This window comes from Myotis lucifugus, unplaced genomic scaffold (genome assembly GCF_000147115.1).
Source record: "Myotis lucifugus unplaced genomic scaffold, Myoluc2.0 scaffold_117, whole genome shotgun sequence".
NCBI classification, from domain to species: domain Eukaryota; kingdom Metazoa; phylum Chordata; class Mammalia; order Chiroptera; family Vespertilionidae; genus Myotis; species Myotis lucifugus.
This window is the reverse complement of record NW_005871165.1, coordinates 3,679,245-3,707,170: the sequence shown is the minus strand read 5'-3', so window position 1 is coordinate 3,707,170 and position 27,926 is coordinate 3,679,245. Positions and strand designations below refer to the sequence as shown.

At 40.3% G+C, this 27,926-nt stretch overlaps 2 protein-coding genes and 1 non-coding gene across 4 annotated transcripts; 2 read left to right on the top strand and 1 right to left on the bottom strand.

Moving 5' to 3' along the window:
- Window positions 1-686: 686 nt before the first annotated feature.
- Window positions 687-10,661, bottom strand: RBM7 (RNA binding motif protein 7). 2 transcript variants are annotated; one of them, XM_023757915.1, is made up of 6 exons: window positions 10,433-10,661; window positions 9,275-9,437; window positions 8,743-8,832; window positions 8,292-8,379; window positions 4,919-5,009; window positions 687-2,161 (listed from the first exon to the last, which is right to left on the bottom strand). In XM_023757915.1, the coding sequence occupies exons 1-6, from the start codon at window positions 10,520-10,522 to the stop codon at window positions 1,826-1,828; spliced, it is 858 nt and encodes a 285-aa protein (XP_023613683.1). In that variant the 5' UTR covers window positions 10,523-10,661; the 3' UTR covers window positions 687-1,825. The 2 variants fall into 2 exon arrangements, with proteins under 2 accessions (XP_023613683.1, XP_006093575.1); XM_006093513.3 differs by lacking the exon at window positions 8,743-8,832.
- A 10-nt stretch (window positions 10,662-10,671) lies between these two features.
- CUNH11orf71 (chromosome unknown C11orf71 homolog) lies at window positions 10,672-11,406 on the top strand. Its single transcript, XM_023757916.1, has one exon. It carries the CDS (start codon window positions 10,841-10,843, stop codon window positions 11,198-11,200), a length of 360 nt encoding a protein of 119 aa, XP_023613684.1. The 5' UTR covers window positions 10,672-10,840; the 3' UTR covers window positions 11,201-11,406.
- A 13,161-nt stretch (window positions 11,407-24,567) lies between these two features.
- Window positions 24,568-24,674, top strand: LOC111827001. The gene has a single exon (XR_002830461.1). It is a non-coding gene; the product is annotated as a U6 spliceosomal RNA (small nuclear RNA).
- The last annotated feature ends 3,252 nt before the right edge of the window (window positions 24,675-27,926 follow it).

The following is a 27,926-nucleotide window of genomic DNA, read 5'->3' as shown; positions in this document are numbered from 1 at the left end:
CATAAACTCCGAGAGACCAGGGAGTTTAATACTTGGAACAATAACCCATGTGTCACTGGAAGTCTTACTCTAAATATTAAGTTCAATATGTACAAAATGTATATTTCTAAGATGCTTGAAAAATTGATATTTTTTTCTCTTTAATTTCATGTTTTTTTAATTTATTTTAGAGAGGAAAGAAGAGGGATAGAGACAAAAACAAGGGAGAGGGACAGAAAGATAGAAACATCCATCAGCTGCCTCCTGCATGATCCTTTTGAGGATCAAGCCCACCACCCTAGCATGTGCCGTGACTGGGTATTGAACCAGTGACCTCTTGATTCATGGGTCCACGCTCAAGCAGAGCCACACCAGCCAGATGAACTGATATTTTTACAACCAATCACTGAATAAAATGTATGTTGCTAACTTTTTGTGTACAATGCCTCTATAGTGACATTAAAAAAAAAATTAAAAAAATAAAGAGCCCTGGCAGGTGTGGCTCAGTTGGTTAGGTATTGTCCTGTCCACAGAAAGGTTGCTAATTTGATTCCAGGTCAGGACACATGCCTGTGTTGAGGGCCCAAGCCCCAGTCAGGAAGCATGCAGGAAGCAACCGATCCATGTTCTTCTCTCATCGATGTTCCTCTCTCTCCAATCTTCTCTAAAAATCAATAAAATACTTTTAAAAAGAAGACACATACTCCTTTTTATGTTTTCAATATATTAAAAAGTAACAGTATAAAAATGCTATAGTTATTAAAAAGGATCCAAATATATCAAGGAGTGAATTTGTATAAACAAGCTCTACAATTAAAGGGAAACATCTTGATACATAAAAGTTTTAACAGGATTTAAACATTTTAAAATCAGAAAGTGTGTAAGACTTAACTCTTTCAAATGTTCAAACAGAAAGACAACATGTACAATCCCTATAATAAAACGTGTCCTTGCACACATACCCTGGGCACTTTAAAAATTGTAAATTTTTAAAGTTTGAGTAATAGAGGCAGCACTTAAAGGCTTTGTGAACCTTTTCCCAAACAAGCATACTTTCATAAATCATTTTATCTGACTCTGCATTTGCATTTTTGTTCTTCCTAAAAAGGAGAATTTACGCTAACACTGAATTTTTAATTAAAATGAAAACACATTTACAGATATTTAACTTCCTGAGTGACTTCAGTTATTCAGTCAAACATGATTTAATGAGAAAATTCTAATATTTTAGAATGAAAAAGGAAGTGTAGATTTACACTTGATATCCAATTAGGGCAAAACTCAGAGCATGTCACAGACCTTATACACCTACATTCTCTATGAAATTAAACAATATGATTATTCTCAAACTTTATCAATAATCTTTCTCAAATGTTAGTGAAACAAATCATTGAAATTACATTTTCTCATTTGTTTACAAAATACTACTGTATTTTGGAATACCAACTTGAATGTTTTCTATTATATACACAAAATGTGATTCACTAATAAGCAGGTTCTTGAGAATAGATCATTAAAATATTTGCCTTATGATACAACCAATACATATAACATGTGCCTTCCTCAATTTCTAAAACGATTAGAAATTGCGGAACTTTCTTTTGCGCATTGAACGCTTTCCTCTTCATGAAACCCTGAGGTGAAAGGTTATTAATGTAAAAACAGTAATCACAAGTCTTCTCATTTCTGTATTAGACTATAGATCACTACATGCTTTAAAAATTTTTATAAAGAAATGTGGGATCTTATAAAACTGCTCTGTACAGTTTTAACAAAACATTTCCAGACCAACTTAGTCCAAAGGGCCTAGGATGACCCTATAAAAACAATGTCCTTTGAACACTTGTTAGTTTCGAGATGAATGCCACTTTCCAGCTCTACTGCTGTCTCTTCTGTTATCGTGGTCATGGCTCCAGCCATCGTGATTCCTGTCTTCATAGAAGTAATCATCCCTGTGTCCTCTGTAATGCTGCTCACGGCTATAGTGTCTGTCTACTATGTAGGGATGAGAACTCTGCCTGGCTTTACGCAGTGATGATGGTGTATCTTGACGCCACTGGGAGCTTGAAGACTGGTTATAACTATGATTATGTGACTGAACTGATGGGGAAAATCCTGATTGATCAAGATGTGGAGAACCAAATTTCCCGCCATATGACATCTGTCTCAAAACGTTGTTCATCTGAGGAAGACAAAAAGAAGGAAATCTTAATTGCAAACATTTCTACATATCAAAGCCAATGGTTAGTCATAGTTAACTAAACTAATAATGATAGAAAAGCAAAATCACTCTTGCCTAGATGGATCTTTATTTAAACATAGCTAAAAGTAGTACAATACAATAGCTTAATTCACTCCACTGTACAGCTACAGGATATCTGTACGTAACTACTACTCCTTGCCCTCATGGAGACAGCTTAGAAGGGAAAAAATCCTACAAAGTGACTATAATATGGATCACTATGTGATGAACATATAAAGAGCCAAGAGCTCAGTATCATTAGGAAAGGCTTCAGGAAGGTGGCATATGATCTAGGTATCAAAGGCATGAATGGACTATTTTTAGAAAATTATTTTAAGGTGATAATTATGCCAAGGAAAGAAAACTGCACAAACAAAACAAAGCAAACACACAAAACAAAACAAGGAGATACTGAATGGGTTCATAGAATAGCAAATAAATTCTGACTGAAACAGGTTGAAGATCTCCTAACCAGTAAATGGACAGTAAGGCTAGAAAGATTTATTTGAATTATAAGATGAAGTGCTAATAAGTTGGCTAGAAAATTCTGATTTTATCTTGCAAACACTGAAAAGTCACATCACCAGGAAGATAAGCAAAGCAGAATTATATTAAATGTGAAAGAGTGTGTGAGATGGACAACTGAGGATAAAATGGAGACATGTACTAACTGCCTAGGCGAGTGGTTCCCAAATTCTATGTGTGAATACACATTAGCCAAAGATGATTTTCTTTAATGGCCTACAGCAAAATGAGACAAATAAAATGTATATAAAAGTTAATTCCTTTATATCGGTCTCAAAATTTTACTTTATTTCACCAATATATTTTGTAGACCTATGAAATTCGAAAGGGTAGGGACCACAAGCCAAAACTGATTTGGGCAAAGAAAATAAAAAGAAATGAGTGTAAGAAAAAGAAAAAAAAAAAAAGGAGTTGGCAACTGAAAGGAAACAAAAATGAAACATCTCATGGAGATATTACAGAAAAAAGGGGAACATTAAAGGGGCAGCTAGTTTAGAAGACTACAGTATATTAAAGTATTAATATTCAGTATTACAGAGAGTATGTGATTTTAAAAAGTTGCTCAGCATAGGGTTGCAAGAACAAGAATGAATTTCGAGTATTTGAAACACACACACACACCAACTGAAGAAAAATAAAAAATGTGAAATGCAACTCTATCTTTCTTCAATCCTTAAATATGTATTTCAGGCCAGTGAAAACTAACATGTGTGATCAGGAGGCCATGGTTCGATTCCCAGTCAGGGAAGAAATCAAAATATCTTGAAACAAATGAAAATGAGAACACAACCCAAAATCTATGGGACATAATGGAAGCAGCCTTAAGAGAGGTATTCATAGTATTTCAGGCCTACCTTAAGAAACAAGAAAAATCTCTAACAACCTAATTTTATATTTAAAGGAATAGAAAAATAACAAAGCCCAAAGTGAGAAGAAAAAATAATAAAGATCAAGTCAGACATGAACAAAATAGTTTAAAAAAGAACAAACAAAAGATTAATGAAACCAAGAGCTCATTTTTTGAAAAGACAAACAAGATTGACAAACCTTTAACTAGACTCATCAAGAAAAAAGAGGACCCAAATAAATAAAATCAGAAATGAAAGGACAAGTAACAACTAACAACACAAAGGATTGTAAGAAAATGTTACAAACACCTGTATGCAACAAATTGGACAGTCAGGATGAAATAGATAAATTCTTAGAAGTATACAATCTTCCAAAACTGAATCCAGAATAATCAGAAATCTGAATAGACAGATTACAACTAATGAAAGTGAAACAGTAATCCAAACCCCACACCTGCCAGAATGGCTACCATCAATCAACAAACAAGTGTTGGCGAGGATGTGGAGAAAAGGGAACCCTTGTGCACTGCTGGTGGTAATGCAGACTGGTGCAGCCACTGTGTAAAAATAATATGGAGTTACCTCAAAAAAATAAAAATGGAACTCTTATACCCAGCAATTTCACTTCTGGGAATGTATTTTAAGAAACCCGAAACACTAACGTGAAAAAATGTATGCACCCCTATGGTTCACTGAAGCATCATTTACAATAGCCAAGATTTGGAACCAGCTCGAGTGCCCATCGTTAGATGAGTGCATAAAACAACCTGTGGTACATTTTATGCAAGGGAAATCTTACCCTTTTTGACAGCATGGATGGACCCGGAGAGTATTATGGTAAGTGAAATAAGCCAGTGTGGGAAAGACAAGTACCATAAGACTTCATTTGTATGTGGAATCTAATTAACAAAATAAACTACCAAACAAAACAGAAACAGAATCAGAGACAGATATCAGAATGATAGCTATCAGAGGGGAGGGGAGTTGCAATGCTGGGTGAAAAGGGTAAAGGGATTAAGCGAAGGAAAAAACAAACTCATAGGCACAGACAACAGTGTGACAATTATGAGAGGGAAAGGGGGATGATTGGAGACAGAAGAGAGTAAAGGGGGCATAAAACGTGATGGAAGAAGACGTGGTTTGGGGTGGTGAAAACACAATACAATATATAGATGATGTTTTATAGAACTGTATACCTGAAACCTATATAATTTTATTAACAAATGTCACCCCAATAAATTCATTTAAAAAAAGAATTATCTGAACATTTTAAGTATTTTGTTTTGTTTTGTTTTTTAAGTAACAAGTTGAAAAATCAGCCTACCACTGCTTGTTTCTGAAAATTTTCTGGAGAAGAGAAAGATCTCTGAATTATCTGTGGTGATGGAGTCATGTTATCCACAGTTCTTTCATGTCTGCAAAAAATAAGAAAACAAAATATAATCATTCATTCAACAAGAATTTACTACATACCAATCATGAGCAGACACAGCTCTCAAAGGAATGAACAAGACAAGGTTATTTGCTCTCATGTAGCTGGGGAAAGGATTCAGACAATAAGACAGCTTCACATAGCTGTAAGTGATATGCTGAATGACTAAAGAGAAAGTAGAGGTGAGAGAGAGAGGATTCTATTTTTGCTTATCTTGTCAGGGATAGCCTTTGTAAATGGACATTTGAAGTGAGAGCTGAATAACAAGGTTATCTGGGAGAAAAACATTCCAGCTGAGGGAAGGAGTAGTAAGGTGTCAGCAAACTATAGCCCATGACCAAATCATTTTTTGTAAACAGTTTTACTAGAACATAACCACGCTCTTTTGTTTTTGTATTATCTATGTAATGCTACAATGGCAGAGCAAGAAACTGTATGACCTGCAAAGTCTAAAATATTAACTACCTGCTCCTTTATAGAAAAAAAAAATCAATCCCCTGGATTAGTGGAAAGGCCTAGATCAGTGGTCGGCAAACTCATTAGTCAACAGAGCCAAATATCAACAGTACTTCTTTAAAATAGACTCGCCCAGGCCGAAAACCGACTTCTGCGCATGGGCCACGAAGTTTCAATCACACTGTACGCGGGCCCGCAGGTGGTATTTTGTGGAAGAGCCACACTCAAGGGGCCAAAGCGCTGCATGTGGCTCATGAGCCGCAGTTTGCCAGCCACGGGCCTAGATGAAGAACTAAAATGTAAAAGATCTGATGGTGCCCTGGCCAGTGTGGGTCGGTGGTTAGAACACCAGCCTGCAAACTGAAAGGTGTGGTTTGATCCCCAACACTGGTCAGGGTGTATGTTGGAGGCAACCAATTGATGTGTCTCTCTCACATTGATGTTTCTCTCTCTCTCCCCTCACCCCTGCAATGCAAAAAGAAACCCTCAGGTGAGGATTAACAACAACAAAAAAAGAAACAGGTTTGATCAATTAGATATGACAGATGAGGGAACAGAAGAATATAAAAATCTAGATATTTAAGCAATTAAGTAGAAAGACTGAGACAGGAGAGAGCAACAGGTTTTGGGGAGTAAGAATTTTAAGGGCTTATTCTTTATCCCTCACTTCCTGAAGAAATAACTTGCTCTACAGAAAATCTCACTTAGATTAACTGTATTTTAAAACATGTCTTTGGAATCAAACCACCAACTTATTTGTCTTATAGTTTAGATCTTTTTGAGTTTTCTTAAATCAGTTATATATCTGTATGCTAAGTGGGTGAAGTGTATAATTTCATTTATAACAATATAAAAATAATGTACACTCTAGCCTTTGATGAAAAGTAAAGTACTTACATATCTCCCCCCCCCAAAAAAAAAATTCTAAGGAGGATAAAAGCTCTTTTTTTCTCCACCTAAAATGCCTTTGAAGGTTCTAAAAGTGGGCAGAGATGATTTGAATTCCAACTGTATTGAGAAGTATCTAAAGACAACTTCAGCAGGCAAGAAAGGACACAAAGAGGGTACCTTTTTTACACTGCTATTTTCTTACAAGTTCCTCTTCCAATATATTTTCATATCTATCCATTTCTCTCCAGCTCTTGGCACTACTCAAATCCAAACCAACCTCGCCCCAAGAACTTCCCTATCTTGCTACCAATAGCTTTTTAATTGGTCTATTTTCACCCCTGTCCTTCCAATCTATTTTCCCATTGCAACCAAACAACTCTTTAAAATAGAAATCTAAAATAAAATTAAAAAACCTATTCCTATTACTATCCTACAAAAAACATTTCAACGTCTTCCTACGGTTTTTAAGGTAAAAATCACAAAATCCAAATTATAGGTTATAAGAAAGACTGTATCATCGAGCCTCTATGTACTTCTCCAATATCATGTACTCTCCATTTTTCACTCATTAGATCTCAGTACATTGTCCTCTTTCAGGTCCTCAGTCATTTATATCATCTTCCCTTGTTACAACTTTCTCCAAGCACTTTCTACTCCTTTTTAAAAATATATATATTTTATTGATTTTTTACAGAGAGGAAGGGAGAGGGATAGAGAGTTAGAAATATCAATGAGAGAGAAACATCGATCAGCTGCCTCCTGCACACCCCCTACTGGGGATGTGCCCGCAACCCAGGTACATGCCCTTGACTGGAATCGAAACTGGGACCTTTCAGTCCGCAGGCCGACGCTCTATCCACTGAGCCAAACCAGACAGGGCTCTACTCCTTTTTTAGAGAACTAGTTATGAGTAATTAAATGGGTAGTCACAAAATACATATATTATGTGTCTTCATCTAGACTTTAGCTCCACTAGGCAGCACATCATAGTGGCTGGGCTTGATCATACTGCCTGGGTTTGACTCCCAGCCCACAACTTAAGAGCAGTTCAGACTTAAACAAGTTAACCTCCAATCCTCATTTTCTTCATATACAAGGAAGCGATAATAAAAATCCCGACCTCATAAAACTACTGTGAAACATAAAGGAGATAATAAATGCAAAAAACTTGGTAAAGAATATGACACATGACAGGTATTTGATAACTCTTTCTTGAATAAAGCCCATATGATTGATAAATAGCTCTATGGATATACCAGTGAAAAAACTATCCCTGGTAAAATTTCTGCCTCCCCAAAGCAAATAAAATTATTTAAGTAAATATAAATATGATACCTTTCCTAACCCCCAGGAGCTGGAAGGCATTTTAGAGATCATTTAATTCAACTTCTTTTCCTTACAAATGGAAGGATAGGAGCAGAGAAATGAGCCTGGTCAAGATTACACAATTTGTAGAGGCAGACCTAGAATCCAACTCCATGAACTCTTAGTCCAATAGCCTATTTACTGACACGTATTTTTAAACTGCAAGTAACCAATTAGTGGTATAAACTAATTTGAATTTTAAAAGATAGAGTAAAATGTAAATTGAGTACATTGCAAGTAGTAAGTATAAGTAATATTTTGAGAAATTTTGTTATATAGATGTATATTTGAGTGTGGGTATGTCTTTACAAGGGAACATAAATATAGTTATATATATTTATAAATATATGTATCTGTTTTAAGGGTATTATATATAATTTATATATCTACAGTCCCCTTAGAATAGATATATAAATAACTATAATCCAACATAGCAAATAATATAGCACAATAAAGAGATAGGAGCATTAAAAAGAAAACCAAACATGCATTCTGAGATCATGACCTAAGAAAATTCCTAATAAAGGCTTTAACAATAGGTGAGAAATATTACCTGTTAGGAGATGTGGAGGTAGGGCTTGAATTTCCAACATGATGCTGGGAATATGACAAACTAACATCCTGTGAGGCATGGCTACTTCCTAAAATAAAATAATTTGAGAAATTCTTCTTGATAGAAAATTTAGTTGGAATTTTTGTCTCTCCCACCCCAAATCACTCCAAAAAGGTAGACATAAGCTAAAAGCCTCAAATTTTAACAGACTGCTTTAGAGTTTCATCAGAGTGAAAATTCTAAATGTTCATTAGCAGACATATCCAAAACAAACGGTCCCAAATTGGGAATATCTGGTGTATAAATATCCACTCTGGATATTCTCTATCATAATATTCTGATCCTCACACTAAATTGTAAGACTGGACACATGCAAAGTTTCATTCCCACATGATCAAGAATCAAAACTTACAAAAGTAAATTACAAAGCAACCAAGAAAAGTATTTTCACCTGGCGGGTGTGCTCCGTGGTTTGAGTGTCGCCCATGCGGCAATGGGTCAAGGACTGGACCCGGGTTCGATTCCTGAGCCCCTACTGGGGCTTGTTAGAGAGGCAACCAATGGATGTATCTCTCACATGGCTGTTCCTCTGCCCCCTCCCCCCCACCTCCCTTCCTTCCTTCCACTCTCTCTCTCTGAAAAGCATTGGAAAAAATATCCTCTCGTGAGGATTAACAACAACAAAAAACCATTTCAGAAAATAATTCTTGTTTATTTCGGAGCATGGACCCAAGACCCAAGTCTTTCTAACAATAAAGTTTATGTTCTGTTAACCCAAGCTGAAATTTTAAACTAAGTTCTTAAATTACAACTTTCAAAATCCATGTTGTCAGTGTTACCCACAAAGCTTAAAGTATTTTCATCCATAAATGTTTTTTAAAACTGAATAAAATTAAAAACAAAAAGCCAAAGCAGCAAATAATCCCTCTCCCCAAACAACACCGATTTAAATATCTTCGTGCTGCAACTGAATAGTGAGTTACCTGATCTAAACTGAATTTTGATGGGCCTTCCAAAAAGTTTTATTCCATTAAGTAGATTCATTGCATAAGGAACAGACACTTCATGTTTGAAATTCACAAATGCAAACTGCTTGGGTTTACCATCCTTATCTTTTGGAATTTTCACTTTTATTACTGGCCCCGCCTATAGACAAAAAAAGAGTTTACAACTTAAATAACAAAATTTCAGGAGAATACTTAAAAGTTACAAGATTAAAAACAAAAGAAACGCAACCAGGAACTCTTAACAAACAGATACCCACAGATTTCCGTCTCGATTGGAATAAAGCTCCTACAGATACATTACCGAAGATTAATTTATTTGGGGTGGGGAGCCCTTGAGGAACTACCGACAGAATCACTGAATTTACATTTCTCAGCACTTTTTCACTGTAAGGAGGTGACCAACAACCAGCGGCGTCCCCTCTGTGGAAATCAGTGTTTACCACCGGCAGTTTCTTTGGACCGAAGTTCAGCTTCATCAAACTTACAGCGGCCGGAGGGAACAGGCTCCTTCACATTTTTAACACTTTTTAATACAGAAACACCACAATGCTACTTTTCCAGGGAGCACTTATGCCTCTATTTTAAATATCTTAATGCCGCAATTTTATAAGAAACCGAGTGGAAAAGACAGACTGACAAGGAAATTGAAGTGTAATTTGCCAGACAAACCAAAGACAGTGTCTTACGGGGAAGACGAGAAAAGGGGGGACAGGAAAAACACTGTTCTCTATAAATGTCTAATCACGGTGCTGTACACCTCCAACTAATATAGTATTGTTTGTCAACTGTGATTTAAAAACTAATTTAAAAAAAACAACAACACTGCTCCAGAGAGAACCCGTATGTATTATTACCTCCCTGAGACCCCCGAGCGTTCGCCTCGGAAAGGCGTTACTGAGGGTCCTTCCACCACCTTCAGGCCTCACTCCCGCGAGAACTAACGAGGGTTCGCTCAACGAGGGACGCCCGCCGACGCCGCAGGAGGCCCAGGCCCTCCCGGCCCACAGGTAGGGTGCCCGGCCCACCAGTAGGGTGCTCGGCCCGACAGCCCAGCTGGCGCGAAAGAAGCGGGGAGCCGCGGGGCCCGGCCCTACGCCAGCGGAAAACGGAAGAAGGCCGGTCCCGGCCGCTTACCTGGTGGAAAAGCTCGAAAAGGAGCTCCTCGGTCACTTTAGTTTCTAGGTTGCCCACAAAGAGAGTGCAATCCGCCTCCGCCGCCCCCATCTCGGCGTCGCCCCCTCCCGTGCGAGGCCGAGGGGTCGTCGCCGACGCTCCCACTGCGCACGCTCCAAAGCCCACGTCCTCGCGCAACCAGGCGTCGCCGACGTAAACGTCAGTCACGCTCGCTCCCGCCTGCGTCGACGTGCGCTGACGGAGTGCGCACGCTCGCGAGGGGAGCGCTCGTTGAAGGCCGCGGCTCCCGGGATGGCTCGCGGAGCGGGCGGTCTCCGCGCCCGACACGGGCTGGACTGACCCGCGGAGCGCGGCGGCCTCCCTGGACGGACCGAGGGGCGTGAGGCGGACACCGCGGCCGCTTTGAAGATGGCCCTGAACGACGTGTCCCTGAGCGCCGGCGACCGAGGGAACACGGTGGCCCAGCGCGCTCCCCGCGGCGGCCTCAGCCCGCCGGCGTCAGCGCTGGCGACGGTCTCTGGAGACAGCGCCCTCGTGGCCAGGCCCGAGGCGACCCACCCGGGACCTCCCCTTCGGCAGGCGACCCAGCCGGGTGCTCGGCCCGAGAGACGTCGGGCAACTGGCAGCGGCTGGGGCTCGCCGCGCTCCGTGAAGGGAAGGGACCCGGACGGGAGGCGCCGGTGTCATGCGGCGAGGTTCTCCCCGTACCCGGCCCCCGGCGCGGAACTGGACCTGCTGCGGGGCGCGCGCGCGGCGTTGCGACTATGACTCTGCAACTGCGAGTGACTGCGGCTGTGACTCTGCGACTGTGATCCCCCGCCCGCCTTTCGGCTTAACACGCGTACCGCCCCGCCCCTCAATTAGTATGTGAACAGGCCTCTTAAAATGCTTTCTCGGTGCAGCCGTAATCTTATTCCCAAGGGGAATATAAAAACAGCTGCGAGTCTTGTTACTGTAGCCTCGCACAAGGAAGATATTGCTGAATTCAGATGGGTTTACGCCGCTAAAATGATTAGTTCGGGAAGGAGGTGGAAGATTGCTTTCTTAGTCCTAAAACTGAGCTAATGGGAACACCCTTCCCAAGGTCAACAGCCCTTGTGTTCACCCTCTGTGCACGCCATCGCCATCGCCACAATGGCCCCACACCTCTCTCCACAGTCTTAACTCCCTTCCCTGGCAGAGCACCCTCCTGTGAGGCTTGTAATCGAGCTTCCCAACCGGCCCGCCTTTCCTCACGTGATTCCCTCTGCCTTTACTTCTGTTGGCGAAAAGGAAATGCTTCAGTTTATTACTCTGCTTATCTTCGCCCCGCCCCCATGGCCCAATAATCCTATTATCTTGCCCTTGGCTTTTACCCTCTTCCATCTCCCTCCTTCATCATCTTAAGGAATATTTACAAACTTGCATCTCAGCCATACTAAAAACAAAAGCAAAACGTAAACCTCGAAACTCTCAAATGTTTACATCCGTTTACATTTCTTTGCCAAAAGCTCCACATGATTTTTTTGCACTTATATTTGTCATTTTAACATTTGTATCCAATCCCAGTTTCCTTGGTCAAAACCCGTTGTCCCGAAATTACTGACATTGGTCTTACAGCCTCTGTTAGGAAGCTGTTCACCTACGTACTTAGCATCTTCCTTGGGCTTTCTTGTTTGCCCTTGCTCATTCAGACATCCCACAACATATGAAGATCTCTTTGATAAGCATGTGGTGGACTTGACCCGGTTGTGCCATGGAGGAGCATACTCTAGACCAGTGGGTCTCAACCTTGGCTGCACATTAGAATCACCTGGGAATCTTTTTAAAATCCTGATTTCTGGGCTTCATCCTCCGGAAATTCTGTTTCTTTGTTACTAATGTTGTTGGCCCACCCCATAACGAAGGTACAGAATTTCCGGAGGATGAGGCCCAGAAATCAGGATTTTAAAAAGATTTAAAATCAGGATTTTAAACGCCAGGTGATTCTAATGTGCAGCCAAGGTTGAGAACCACTGCTCTAGATGGAGAGCCTAATGAATCAATAGGTAGTGTGCACACTAGGCTGTTGATTAGGTGCAGTGATAATAAGCACTGGTGGTGATGGCTTTCTGTAACATTTTGCTATAGTGTTCTCTTGGCTGATTACTCCTTATTGGCTAATGGTTTTGTTTCCTAACCATACGTTTCTCAAGGTTTAAAAAGGATGGTAATGGGAGAAAGTGGGTTTTATAAGAGCCAACTCTATGCAAGCAAGTAGACTAGCTTTTTCCCAGTGGACTCTTCAGACAGCTAAATTACCACACACCACACAGAACTGAATTGTTAGAACTACATCTTAAGGGAAATGTTGATAAACCAGGGAGCTTCCATAAGAGGGTGATTAATATAGCAAGGTCAGAAAACCAGGTCATAGGAAAAATGAGAGAATTGTAATAGGTGCCATTTATTGAGTACTATGTGCAAGGCAGTGCGCTAAGGACTTTTATTCAGTGTTTATTGAAATGTTCATTGAGAACTTAATGCTGTGCCTGTTACTACCTGTGCTAGGCACTTAGAATAAAGTTATGAACAAGATAGATAAGGTCTCTGCCTTTATGGAGCTTTATATATGTCATTTAATTCTTACAACAGCCCATAAGAGAGGTATTATACTTTTTTTCCTTTTTGCTGAGAAACAGGCACAAAGAGATGAAGTAAACTTTCCAAGGTTATACAGCTAGTAAATGATAGAACCTTAAGCCTTTCAACCTGTTTCTCATTTGACCCATGCAACCCAAATATGATTTGAGTAACTATTTTCTCAATTCTCCCAAGGATAGTATATAACATACTCTTCTAGATATCTAAAAAGATGTTAATTTATATTATATGATAAATACCTTAAGCTGGGCATTATGATAACCCATGGTTGACAAAGGAATCCCAAAACTATAAGTGGAGAGTTTTAGACTGGGAAAGGATAATAAAATTAAGGCTAAAGATAAAAGATTTTCATAAAACTTAGAGATAAATTAGGAAAATACCACATCATAAGGTAATGAATTAGCTGTCCAAAGTTCAGACAAAGGCTAAATCCAGTCAATTGTAAATAGGACTAGCTGACTTCAGTTCTTTCCCATTTAACCTATAATTCTATACTCTAAAAAATGAATAATTAAAATTAGAAATGGAGAATTAGGGGGAAAGATAAAAATGAGTTATAATATGTAGGATGACCATATTTACTGTGCAAACTAGGACCTTTGAGAGTGGCAGTGCTATCACTTGAGCTGGGCAACAGGCATATCAGGATTACCCCAGGTAGATTCGGTGGGTGATAAAACCCAAGGAGAAGATACAGCATTAGATATGCCTTTGAAGCATATTCTTCAGCTTCAGGGAAAGGGGGCTGAGATTTGTGAATGAAGGAACAAAGTCTGGCAAAAAAGTGCATGAGGAAGGGAGGACCCAGCGGGAGTGACTTCATTTCTGTCCTGGCATCAAGAGTAGAGCTTTGATTGGATGATAGTGTACATGTGCAAGGAAAAAAAAAAGGTGTGAGAAAAGAAAATTAATGTGGCTCAATTGGTAGGAGAGTCATCCTGTACACCGAAGGGTCTTGGGTTCCATTCCTGGTCAGAACGCATACCTAAGTTTCAGTTTGATCCCCAGTCCTGGTTGGGGCAAGTGTAGGAGGCAAGCCATCACTGTTTCTTTTTCTCCTTGTTCTTTTTTTGTTAATCCTCACCCAAGGATTTTTTTTTTCGTTGATTTTTTTTTTTTTTTTAGGGAAAGTGGAAGAGAGAAGGAAAGACAGAGAAACATTGATGTGAGAGAAACACATCTATTGGTTGCCTCCCGCATGAGCCCCAACCAGACACCGGGCTGGGGAGGTGCCTGCAACCAAAGTAAGTGCCCTTGACTGGAATCAAACCTGGGACCCTTTGGTCCACAGGCCAACAAACTCTAGGGCTGTTCTTTTCTTTTTTTTCCTTTTTTTTTTAAGAATAGTTTATTGATTTTTAAAGTTTATTTTCAGAGAGAAAGGAAGGGAGAAGAGAGAAACATCCATGTGAGAGCATAACATTCATCTGCTGCCTCCTGCACGCCTCATACTGGGGATCGAGCCTGCAACCCAGGCACTGGGTCCTGATCAGAATCAAACCAGCACCCTTTTGTTGCATGGGACAACGCCCAATCAACTGAGCCACACCAGCCAGGGCTCTCCTTATTCTTAACATCTACACTAGTGTCTAAGTTAGAATGTATTTCTAGATTCACAAAGAATGTATTGTAGAAGCAAGAACCAACATAAACCTCTTTCAATGGAATTACATGAAGCAGGGACAAGTTTCCCAAGAGCAGTATTTGTTATTAAGAATTTGTATACAAAGTGAATTCTTATTTAATGTCAGTGATTGAAAATAACATAATGTCATTCTAAAATAGATGACTTTTCTAAGATTAATGCAAAACTAGTCCAAAAAATTAATTCTCCTGTAAGTTTTTCAAAACCATTGTAATTTCCTGTTTGTTTTTATTGCCCCTTAAGTGTTAGACCATACTAAGCAACTGACCAGTATGTGTTGAAGTGGAGTCCTATTAGAATATTACTTCCTGTACTCATCAGCACTAAAACTCTTAAAAAGAATGCCCATTGAGGGTAGAGAAAAAAAGGAGGCCAATGAAACTGTTTACCTACAAAGGAAGGAAGAAGGAAGGGAGGGAGGGAGGGAAGAAAGGAAGGGAAAAGAGAGAGAGAGAGAAACTGTTTACCTCATTAGCCAGATTTAATGATAAGCCTAATTCTAAGAGGGGTAACTTGGAAGGAAAAAAGGAAAGGAGGGAGAAAAGTCCTACAGGGGAGGGGGCAGTAAGTAGACTTCTCATGGTCAAAGTTCAACTGCCTGGTGAGCAAAATTAATTATGTCTGTCATTCCTTTGGGGAATCCATATCCCACTCAGATGCAGATTTTATCTTACCATTTTCCATGAAAAGCACTCTGATTTTCCCAGTGGACCAAATGTATAAGCTTGAATACTTATGACACCATACCACCTATTATTACCTGTGTTCATTGCCTACATCCATTCAACTGCAAAGTCCTGCCCATTTTATCTTTACAATGTATTTATCCTATATAATAAAGTCTAATATGCAAATCGACCAAACCCTGGAATGACCAGTTGCTATGACGCACACTGACCACCAGGGGGAAGACGCTCAATGCAGAAGCTGCCCCAGCCTGCAGGCCCAGGCCAGCCAAGGCGGGTGCCTGCAGGGGCCCCCACGATCGCCCCGCTGGTCACCCCACAGATCGGCCCTGATTGCCGGCCAGGCCTCGTGACCCTACCCATGTGCGAATTTCATGCACCGGGCCTCTAGTGTTTCTATAATCACATCACCTGTACTGTATTTACCTGGACATCGAGCCTATTTTGTTTGCCTCTGTCTCTCTACAGGCTAAATGTATATAGTGTCCAGACTAATGAGCCTTTTAAGGCATGTTTCTGATCACATAATTTCTACTCCAGTGTTTCCTATAGTCCATAGAACCTCCACTAGAAATGCAAGATACTCCTTTGAAAAAAAGAAGTCCATAAATTTGAAAGGGATGTATGTTTCATCATCATCTTAGGGAGACATAATTTATAAATAACATGTTAAAAGTTTTGATAATACTTTTACAAAAGGAAGCCCTTGATTTGTATCTTAAGTTCATTTTAACCGGTGTTTCACAAATTTATTTGTCCATAAGTTAAATTTTTTTTCATACTACCTATCTTCCTGAGGAATCTCAGTTCCTCAGAAATAATTAGAAATGCTGCCTACTTAAAAAGTTCCATTTGCTCCCCATGTCAGTTATTAGAAATGGATTTTTATATAGTATGGTAGAATTTAGTGAGCTTTCAGAATGTTATCAATTAGGCAAATTAGTTTCCTCACTCAAGGTTTGACAAGGTTCAACCCCATCTTTATTCAACATGATGTCTTTGGTGAGTAGGTGGGAAGAAGGAGGCAAGCATGCAGCTGAGAGTCCCTAACCACTGAAGTCACGACTGGCATTGTTACTAATGAAAGGCATTAGGAACATCCTCTGATGAATACAGATAGGTGCAATTATTAATATGCTAATGTAATGTTAAAAAAAGGTAATGGTCTACTTTATTATTGCACTGGAATATTTGAAGGCAGACCTTCAAAATACACTTGTAAATCAGAGGGGAGAAAACATTGCCTTCAGCTTCCCAAAGACCTGAGAGTAATTGAAGTAATGCAACTCTAAAAAATTGCACACTCCATAAACAGACTTTCAAGACTTTCCATAATCTGACCAAGTTGTATTGGCATCCTTCTTTCTTATTCATTATTTTCCCCAGATGGTTGATGCTTGTTTCTGCCTGTGTCTATGCCTATTTTAGTCCCTTTAACTAAATTGCTTGTCTCATTTTTTGCCATCCAGATTGGTCAAAGGTCTTTACATTGCAAAGCACACACCCATTTTAATCAGGTTAAGCAAAAAATGGGCTTTATTGACTTATAGAGCTGGAAAAGTGTGGTGAATGTCTGATAGTCTGTCTACCTGGCAACTGTCTTTCATATATAATACTTCAGTTTTTCCTTTCTTTGGAGCCTCCTCCCTCATGTATTTGAGGTGAGACTTCATACCTAGGGATAGAGGTATAATCTACGTTTTATCTTCCCTACTACATTGAAGCTCCCCAAGGGCAGATGACATATTTAAATTTATCTTTATACTGTACTAGAGGCCCCGTGCACAAAAATTTGTGCACTCAGGGGGCGGGGGCGGGGGGGTCCTCCAGCCCGGCCTGAGCCCTCTTGCAGTCTGGGACCCCTCGGGAGATAACGACCTGCTGGCTTAGGCCTGCTCCAGGGTGGCAGAGGGCAGGCCCAATCTCTAAGTGCAGCCCCTGGTCAGGCTCAGAGCAGGGCCGATTGGGGAGTTGGGGCGCTGCCCCGTCATGCACAGAGCAGGGCAGATCGGGAGGTTGCGATGCCACCCTCAGTCACGCTCAGGGTAGGGCTGATTGGGGGGTGGGGGCACTGCCCTCTGTCACACTCAAGGCTGGGTCGATGGGGAGGTTGCGGCACCACCCCCTGTGACGCACAGAGCAGGGCCGATCAGGGGGTTGGGGCGCTGCCCTCTGTCACTCACAGAGCAGGGCCAATCAGGGGGGTTGGGGCGCTGCCCCTTGTCACGCTGATCCTGGTGCTGGGAGCCTCACTGCTCCGCTGATCCCGATGCCGGGAGGCATATTACCCTTTTACTATATAGGATAGATGCCTGGTGCATGGGTAGGGGCTGGCTGGTTTGCCCTAAAGGGTGTCCTGGATCAGGGTGGGGGTCCCCACTGGGGTGACTGGCCAGTCTGGGTGAGGGGCTGTTTTCCGGCTGGCGAGTGACCTCAGCTTCCAACCGCTCCTTGTTTTCTTTTCTTTTTTTTTTTTTTTTTTATTCTGGGCCAGCTTTAGCTCTGAAGCCTCGCTGCTGAAAACATCGATACAATGTTTTGGTCCTCTGGGGTTTTGTTTAGCTTCTTATTTGCAACATAGTACATAGTTGCTTAGAGTTGCAGCTGAGAGGCCGGCAAGTGAGGTGGGGAACCTTGGAGTCCGCAGCAAGCAAGCCTCATGCTCGCTTCAGTGCCTGGCTGCGGGTCGCCATCTTGGCTGACAGTTAATTTGCATATACTCACTGATTAGCCAATGAAAAGGGTAGCGGTCGTACGCTAATTACCATGTTTCTCTTTTATTAGTGTAGATTTGTTTGTACCTATTAAGTGCCTAAAGAGTACATGTTAATGAATGCCTGTTAAATGAATGAATGAACTTTACAGATAGACTATCTCTTTAGAATCAAAATCCAAAAATGGAACATTCCAGGAAGACAAGGGCAGGAATTGTAATCTCTTTAAGGATCTAAATTTAACTAGTTGCCGGGACAGACGTGAGTAATATGGTAAGACAAGTGAAGTTTACTTCTATTGAAATGAATCTGCCTCTAGGAACATACCGTAAAGACAGATCCCAATCAAAGACAAATACTTAAAGCACGTAAGTATTTAATGCATTTTAAAATTTACCTACATATTATAAAAAATATGGAAACAACTTATGTATCCAAAATAGATGATGGATAAAGAAAAAAAATGAGTGCTTACTATATGTCAGTTTGCTACTAACCACTTTCATAAGGATTATTTTATTTAATCTTCACAATCATTTTGTGATGGGTTAACAAACTTTTTCTGTAAAGAGCCAGATAGCAAATATTTTAGACTTTGTAGTTGTCAATGTAAGAAATGTCCAAAACTGTAGGTAACTTTTTTGCTGTTAATCCTCACCCAAGGATATTTTTGCATTTATTTCTAGAAAGAGAGTGGGAGAGAGGGAGAGAAAAATCAATGTGAGAGACACGTTGATTGGTTGCCTCCCACCCAGGCCCAAATGGGTGAGATTGAACTTGGAATCAAACCTTTGGTGCATGGTCCCGTGCTCTAACCACTGAACATGTTGTCCAGGACTGTAGATAACTTTTTTTTAAATATATTTTTTATTGATTTTTTACAGAGAGGAAGGGAGAGGGATAGAGAGTTAGAAACATTGATGAGAGAGAAACATCGACCAGCCGCCTCCTGCACACCTCCTACTGGGGATGTGCCTGCAACCAAGGTACATGCCTTTGACTGGAATCGAACCTGGGACCTTTCAGTCTGCAGGCCAACTCTCTATTCACTGAGCCAAACCAGTTTGGCACCTTTTTAATAAGAGTTTATTTGAGCCAAACTGACGACTCATGCCAGGGAGCAAGTGTTACCAGAAAGGTTCCACCCTGGAGCGTATCTGCCTTGGACCGGCCGGTAATGTGTGGGTTTTTAATTTCATGCAGGAAAGATCTTACATGAGTCCAGATGATTTTAAGAGTATGTTTATCAAAGCTGGGGACAGTGAACAAGGAAAGGCTTGGGATAGAAGCAGCAGCAAGGACAGAAATGAGCCAAGTCAGTTCACTAGAAAGTCAGAGAAAAGGAGGTCTTAGAGATAGGTTCAGGGGTAAGCCTGGACAAGTGGCCACTGCCTGCTGATTCCCTGGGTGCAAGTCTTGTGGGGATCCTTAGAGTTTAGGAGATGCACACCTGTGAGAGGTGGAAGGAAAAGGCATGGGCCTGCTCCTGGGAGGGAGAGTACAGCTGGGCTCTTTGGTCTTGAGGGTTTTAAAGGCTTGGAGTTCAGCCCGGCTGATGTGGCTCAGTGGATTGAGTGTCCTCCCATGGACCAAGAGATCCTAGGTTTGATTGCCAGTCAGGGCACATGCCTGGGTTGTGGGGCTCAATCCCAGGTCGGGGACATGCAGGAGGCAGCCGAGATCAATGTTTCTATCTCTCCCACTGCCTTCCTCTCTGAAATAAAAATATATATTTTAAAAAAAAAGAGGCTTGGAGTTCAGGGGAGGTACTCAATAGAATATTCATCAGCATTATGCTAATGAACCAAAATTAGATTTATTCCCTTAACTTCATCCTTTCTTGGTTGGCACAAATGGTGCCACCAATTGGATTTTTGCTATTTCTCTGAAGAGGGTGATTTAAGCTATTTACCCTCTGGGTGGGGAGGGGTATAGACCATTTACTCTTAAGCATCCTTGGATTTTTCGATTTCCTAGATGACTGTAAGCTGCTTGGCCATTTAACTATTGCCTCAGTTTCCCTATCCCACTTGTCCTGGCTTACTCGCCTGTCTCACAAGATCTCAAATACTGTAGAGAATAACAGTTTTGCAGCTGCTTTTATGCATTTGAAATTAAGAAGGGAAAGTAAGGAAGATTACATGGAGATGGGAGAAAGCAAGGTGGGGATCAGATTACAGGACAGGCAACAAGATTATGTGCTCTTTTGGACCAGAATCAAACCTGGGACCCTTCAGTCCCCAGGCCTATGCTCTATCCACTGAGCTAAACTGTCTAGGGCTCTTCTGTTTTATTTTTAGTAAGAGGAATTCTAGATTTAAAATGGCAGCAGAGTAAGTGGCTACTGTACAGACACACTCCCAGGACCAAGCTGGAATTACAACTTAACTACAGAAAAACTTCCTGAATAATCAATGGAAGATGCACTGGAGAGAACCCTGATAACAGAGAACAGAAAGTGGAGACCACATAGAGACCGATAGGAGGGACAGAGGTGCGAAAGGGCTGGCCAGGACCCCACATACAGCAACTGAAGCTCCAGAGAGATATCTCAGCTGTGGGGGGTGCCATTGAGAACTGTGGGGTCTAATTCCCAAGCTGGGCCCCTCAGTAAAGAGCACCAGAACTGAGAAGGGTGCCCACACAACAACTGGCTGGAAAAAGCAGTGGGGTTGCTGTCTGTCAGGGAGAGACAGCTGGAATGCAGGCACTGTCTTAAAGGGCCAATGCACAAAATTCCCTGTGGAGCCACTCACCTTGTGCTCTGGCAGAGGGACTGGAGCTGTGTGAGCAGAAGCCATGATTTGGGGCTCTAGGGTTAGAGCTCAGAAGGCAGACACTCCAGTTTCCTGTGCTGAGTCATTCCTTCACATTGCAGAAGTCATCTTTCTAATGCAGACATTTGCAATACAGGCGGCTTTGCCTGGGGGAAAGACTGACCCACAATATTGGAAAACACCTTGCCCCATGGTACACAGTTTCTGAGACCCATTAAGAGACTGAGCCTAACCGGTTTGGCTCAGTGGATAGAGTGTCAGCCTGCGAACTGAAAGGTCCCAGGTTTGATTCCAGTCAAGGGCATGTACCTTGGTTGCGGGAACATCCCCAGTGGAGGTGTGCAGGAGGCAGCTGATCAATGTTCCTAGCTCTCTATCCCTCTCTCTTCCTCTCTGTAAAAATAAGAAGAAAAAAAAGAGACTGAGAATAACAATTAGCATCTGGGCAGAAGAAACTGCCCCACCCTGTTAAAAAGACTCTCACCACACCTATGGATGATTGCCTGAGGGTTTTTCAAGATGGAATCCTATCAGTCTATAGGCAGAGTCGGTCTCTGGAGGCTTTGAGTTTTGCCTGATCTAATAAGTCAAAACAGCTTTTGACACTGTCCTGCACTAGTGTTTGAGAAGTGTAGCAGAGCTACATAATACATAGTCACACACCTAAATGGAGCCAAAATGAGACAAAGAAAAACCCCAAATGAAAGAACAAAAGAATTCTTCAGAAGAAGAGATATATGACATGGAGGTAAGAAATTTATCTGATATAGAGTTCAGAATAATGATGGTAAAGATGCTCAATAGCATGAGAATAGACATAGTAACTATGAAAATAGAAATAAAGAATGAAACAACACAAACAAAAAAGCACGTTGGAAGGAATCCACAGCAAATTAGGGGAAGCTGAGGATCAAATCAGTGAATTAGAAGTCAGAGTTGAAAGTATCAATCAGAGAATCATAAATTATATATATATTCAGAAGGAGAGCTTAAGGGAGCTGTGGGACAATATGAAATGTAACAAGTGTGCCAGAAGAGGCAGAAAGGGATAGAGAAGGTGGTTGAAGAAATAATGGCAGAAAACTCCCCTAATCTAGTAAAGGACAAAGTCATACAAGTTCAGGAAGCACAGAAAATCCCAAGCAAGAGGAACCCAAACAGGCCCATGCCCAGACACATCCTATTTAAAATGACAAAAATTAAAGGCAAAGAGAATCTTAAAGGCAGCAAGGGAAAAGCAAACTATTATCTACAAAGGAGCTCTCATAAGGCTGACACCTGATTTCTCATCAGAAACTCTACAGGCCAGAAGGGAATGGCATGAAGTACTCAAGGTAATGAAACCAAGATCCAGCAAGACTGTCATTCAAAATAGTGAAATAAAGAGCTTCCAAGACAAAAAAAAAAAAAAAAAGGCTAAAGGAGTACATCACCACCAAGCCAGCATTACAAGAAATGCTAAAGTGACTGCAGTAATGAGAAGAAGAGATACAGAGAGAAACCTAGACATACAGAATTAAAATGGCAATAAATAAGTATCTATCAATAGTAACCTAAATGTATATGGATTAAATGCTCCAATCAAAAGACATAGGGTAGCTGAATGGATAAAAAAAATATGACCCAACTATATGCTGTCTACAAGAAACCCATCTCAGAACAAAAGACACACAGGATGAGAGTGAAGGGATGGAAAATTTTTTTTCATGCAAATAGAAAAAAAACATCTGGAGTAGGAATACTCATATCTGACAAAATACACTTCAAAATGAAGGCCCTCACAAGAGACAAATGTCACTATAATGCTAAAGTGATCAATCCAATCCTGGTAAACAAACATACATCCAATTTAGGAGCACCTAAATATATAAGAAAAACAACACTTCTAGAGGACTTTAAAGGAGAGATTGACAACAACACAGTCATAGTGGACTTTAATACCTCACTGACTTCACAGGATAGATCTTCCAGACAAAAAATTGACAAGGTAACAGTGACTCTAAAGGACACATTGGACAGGATGGATTTAACTGATATTTATTAAACATTTCACCCCAAAGCTGCAGCATATACATTCATCTAAAGGGCACATGGATCATTCACAAAGATAAACCACAAGTTAGTACACAAAATAAATCTCTACAAGTTCAAGAAGATTGAAATCATACCAAGCATCGTCTCAGATCACAGTGAAATGAAATTAGAAATCAACTACAGTAAAAACACCCAAAAACATTCAAACATATGGAGGCTAAATAGCATGTTATTAAACAATGAATGGGTTACCAATGAGATCAAGAAAGAAATAAAAAACTTCCTGGAAACAAATGAAAATGAACACACAACTATAGGACACAGTGAAAGCAGTCCTGAGAGGGAAGTTCATAGCTCTACAGGCCTACCTCAAAAAAACAAGAAAAATTAATAATAAACTATTTAACACTACAACTTAACAAACTAGAAAGAGAATAATTAGAAACGCCTAGAGTAAGTAGAAGGAAGGAAATAATAAAGATTAGAGCAGAAATAAATGACATAGAGACTAAAAAACAACACACAAAAAAATCAATGAAATAAAGAACTGGTTCTTTGAAAGGATAAACAAGATTGATGAACCGTTAGCCAGACTCATCAAGAAGCAAAGAGAGAGGATCCAAAAAATAAAATCAGAAAGGAAAGTGAAGAAGTAACCACTGACATTACAGAAATACAAAGGATTGTAAGAAAATACTATGAACAGCAATATGCCAAGAAGCTGGACAATGTGGATGACATGGACAAATTCCTAGAAAAATAAAATCTCCAAACACTTAAAGAGGAAGAATCAGAAAACCTGAATAGGCCAGTAACAACTGATGAAATAGAAACAGTAATAAAAGAAAACTCCCAGCAAAGAAAAGCCCGGGGCCGGATGGCTTTAAAGGGGAGTTTTACCAAACATTCAAAGAAAAAATAACACCTATACTCCTCAAACTATTCCAAAAAATCCAAGAGGAAGAAACATGTCCAAGCTCTTTTGACGAGGCCAGCATTCTCCTAATTCCAAAACTAGATAAAGACACTACAAAGAAAGAGAATTATAGGCTAATGTCCCTGATGAACATAGATGCTAAAATACTCAACAAAATATTAGAAAATCAGATCCAGCAATATATTAAAAAGATCACACACTATGAAAAAGTGGGATTTATTCTAGGGATGCAAGATTGGTACAATATTTGCAAATCAATAAACGTGATATATCACATAAATTGAAAGACAAAAATCACATAATCATATCAATTGGTGCAGAAAAAGCATTTGACACTATCCAACACCCATTTTTGATAAAAACTCTCAGCAAAATGGGAATAGAGGGATCATATCTCAACATGATAAAGGCCATGTATGACAAATCTACAGCCAACATCATACTCAATGGGCAAAACGAAATCCATTTCCCCTAGGAACAGGAACAAGACAGGGATGTCTGCTTTCACCATTCTTATTCAACATAGTACTGGAATTCCTAGCCTCAGTGATCAGACCAGAAGAAGAAATAAAAGGAGGAAGTAAAACTCTCATTATGCCCAGATGCCATGATATGGTATATAGAAATCCCTAAAGACTCCACCCAAACTATGAGATTTAATAAATGAATTTGGCAATGTAGCAGGATACAAAATCAACCCGCAAAAATTAATGGCTCGTGCTCGCTTCGGCAGCACATATACTAAAATTGGAACAATACAGAGAAGATTAGCATGGCCCCTGCGCAAGGATGACATGCAAATTTGTGAAGTGTTCCATATTTAAAAAAAAATCAATGGCTCTTTTATAAACCAATAATGAATTCTCATAAAGAGAAACTAAAAAAAAAAAGTCCCATTTACCATTGCCACAAAAAAAAAAATGAGATACTAAGAATAAACTTAACCAAGGAGACAAAGATTTGTACTAAAAAAACTACAATACATTGAAAAAAAGAAATAGAAGAAGATATAGACAAGTGGAAGAATATTCTGTGTTCATGGATTGGTAGAATCAACATCATTAAAATGTCCATACTTGAGCTCCAGTGGCACAATCGGTTAGCGCGCGGTACTTATAAAATGTCCATACTACCCAAGGCAATCTACAGATTTAATGCAATCCCTATTAAAATACGAACATGTTTTACAGATCTAGAACACATACTCCAAAAATTTATATGGAACCAAAAAAGACCCCGAATATCTGCAGCAGTCTTGAGAAAGAAGAACAAAGTTGGAGTAATCACAATGCCAGATGTCAAGTTATACTACAAAGCCACTGTAATCAAAACAGTCTAGTACTGAACAGACATACAGATCAATGGAACAGAACAGAGATCCCAGAAGTCGACCCAGTCCATTATGCTCAATTAATATTTGACAAAGGAGGCGAAAGCATACAATGGAGTCAAGACAATCTCTTCAATAAATCGTGTTGGGAAAATTCGACAGATACATGCAAAAAAAAAAAGAAAGAAAGAAAGAAAGAAACTAGACCACCGACTTACACCATATGCAAAAATAAACTCTAAATGTATAAAAGCTTAAACGTAAGTTGGGAAATGATAAAAATCATAGAAGAAACCTCAGGGAGCAAAATCTCAGACATCTCTCATAGCAATATGTTTATGGAAACATCTCCTCGGGCAAAGGAAACTAAGGAGGAAATGAACAAATGGGACTACATCAAAATAAAAAGCTTCTGCACAGCAGAAGAAACAACAAAATGAAAGAACATATTTGGCAATGATACATCTGATAAAGGGTTAATATCAAAATATATAAGGAACTCATGCAACTTAACAAAAGGAAGACAAACTATCCAATTAAAAAATAGGCAAAGGACCTAAATAAACATTTCTCCAAAGCAGACATACAGATGGCCAAGACACTTATGAAAAAATGCTCAAAGTAGTGCACTGATCACCAGAGAGATGCAAATTAAAAAACCCTTGTGCACTGCTGGTGGGAATGCAGACTGGTGCAGCCATTAAGGAAAATGGAATAGAGTTTCCTCAAAAAATTAAATATGGAACTACCACTTGACCCAGTGATCCTACTTCTAGGAATATACCCTAAGAAACCCAAAACACCAGTCAGAAAGAATGTATGCACCCCGATGTTCATAGTAGCACAATCCTATATAATAAAACCCTAGTATGCAAATCAACTAAACAGTGGAACGACTGGTCGCTATGACGTGCACTGACCACCAGGGGGGTAGACTCTCAGTGCAGGAGCTGCCCCTCTGGTGGTCAGTGCACTCCCACAGGGGGAGCACCGCTAAGCCAGAAGCCGGGCCCGTGGCTGGCGAGCACAGCGGTGGCAGGAGCCTTTCCCACCTCTGCTGCAGGCAAGGGGTAAGGAGTGAGGGGTCCCGGACTGCAAGAGGGTGCAGGCTGGGCTGAGGGACATTGGGCCTCTAGGTTACAATATAAGATCTAGAAACAGCCCAAGTGCCCATCAGTAGATGAGTGGATAAAAAAGCTGTGGTACATTTACACCATGGAATACTACGCAGCAGTAAAAACAACAACAACAGGATCTCTTACCCTTTGAAACAGCATAGAGGGTCCTGGAGAGTATTATGCTAAGTGAAATAAGCCAGTCAGAGAAAGACAAATATTACATGATCTCACTCATATGTGGAATCTAATGAACTCTCTCTACCCTCTTTCTTCCTCTCTGAAATCAATAAAAACATTTAAAAAAAAAAGCTGTGGTACATTTACAGCATTGAATACTATGCAGCAGTAAAAAAGAAGAATATCTTATGCTTTGAGACAGCATGGAGGGTATTATGCTAAGCAAAATAAGCCAGTCAGAGAAAGACAAGTACCACATGATCTCACTCATATGTGGGGTAGGGGCTAGAAGGGATCAATAGGGGGAAAAAAGGGAGACATCTGTAATACTTTCAACAACAAAGTTAATAATAAATAAATAAATAAATAAATAAATAAATAAATAAATATTAAAAAATTAGTATTCACATAAACAAACAAACAAAAAACAGTACTAAGAAAAGAGCAAAGACTCTAACAGAAAATAAGCAAAAAATATGAACAGGCATTTTACAGTGTTGGCAACAGGGGGTAGGGGCATGGGAGACAAATGCACAAATACAGTGAATTAAAATAGTCTCAATATCTGAACAACTGAGAAAATATAAACTATGATATCAATAATATATTAATATAAACCTGGATATTGTTAAATATTTAATAAATTTGACAATAGCAAGCACAGGTTAAGATAAAAGGTGGCACAATAGAAATTATGCTGCTGGTGGGAATGTGAACCTCAGAAAACCATATAACATGATCTTACAAATTTAAAAAAGTACATTTTTGAAACCAAGCAATCCCACCTTATGGCTTGTTTCTGTACATTAAGAGACAACAAAAGAATTTTTGTTGATAATAGATTCAGACATGGGCACTCCTTCTCATTGTATCTTATGAATACATCCTTAATAGTGTTTTTAAATTAATCTGCTGGATTTCATTTCACTTATTAAGTTTCAACCTACTACTTCCAAATACAAAACTAGGAGCTAGATTCAACAGAAATTACTAATAATAGAGGAATATCCAAATTGTCCAGGACTCCGTCTCAGTAACAGTAAAGACTTGAACAGCAGGCTGCGTGGAATGACCAGGCAGGCAGGGGGGTTAGTAAGGGATGACCAAATGACTAAACAGCAGACTGCGTGGGAAAACCAGGCCAGCAGGGGGGCAGTTGGGGTCGAAGAGGTTGGCAGGGGAGCCAGTAAGGGTGACCAGGCTGGTGGGGGGGGGCAGTTAAGGGTGACCAGGCTAGCAGAGGCAGTTAGGGGTGATCAGGCAGGCAGGCAGGTGAGCAGTTAGGAGCCAGTGGTCTCAGATTGTGAGAGGGATGTCTGACTGCTGGTTTAGGCCCGATCCCCGGGTGGTCCCGGGTTGGAGAGGGTGCAGGCTGGGCTGAGCAGACCCACCTCCTGTGCACAAAATTTGTGCACTGGGCCTCTAATGTATAGTATGTGTGTGTGTGTGTG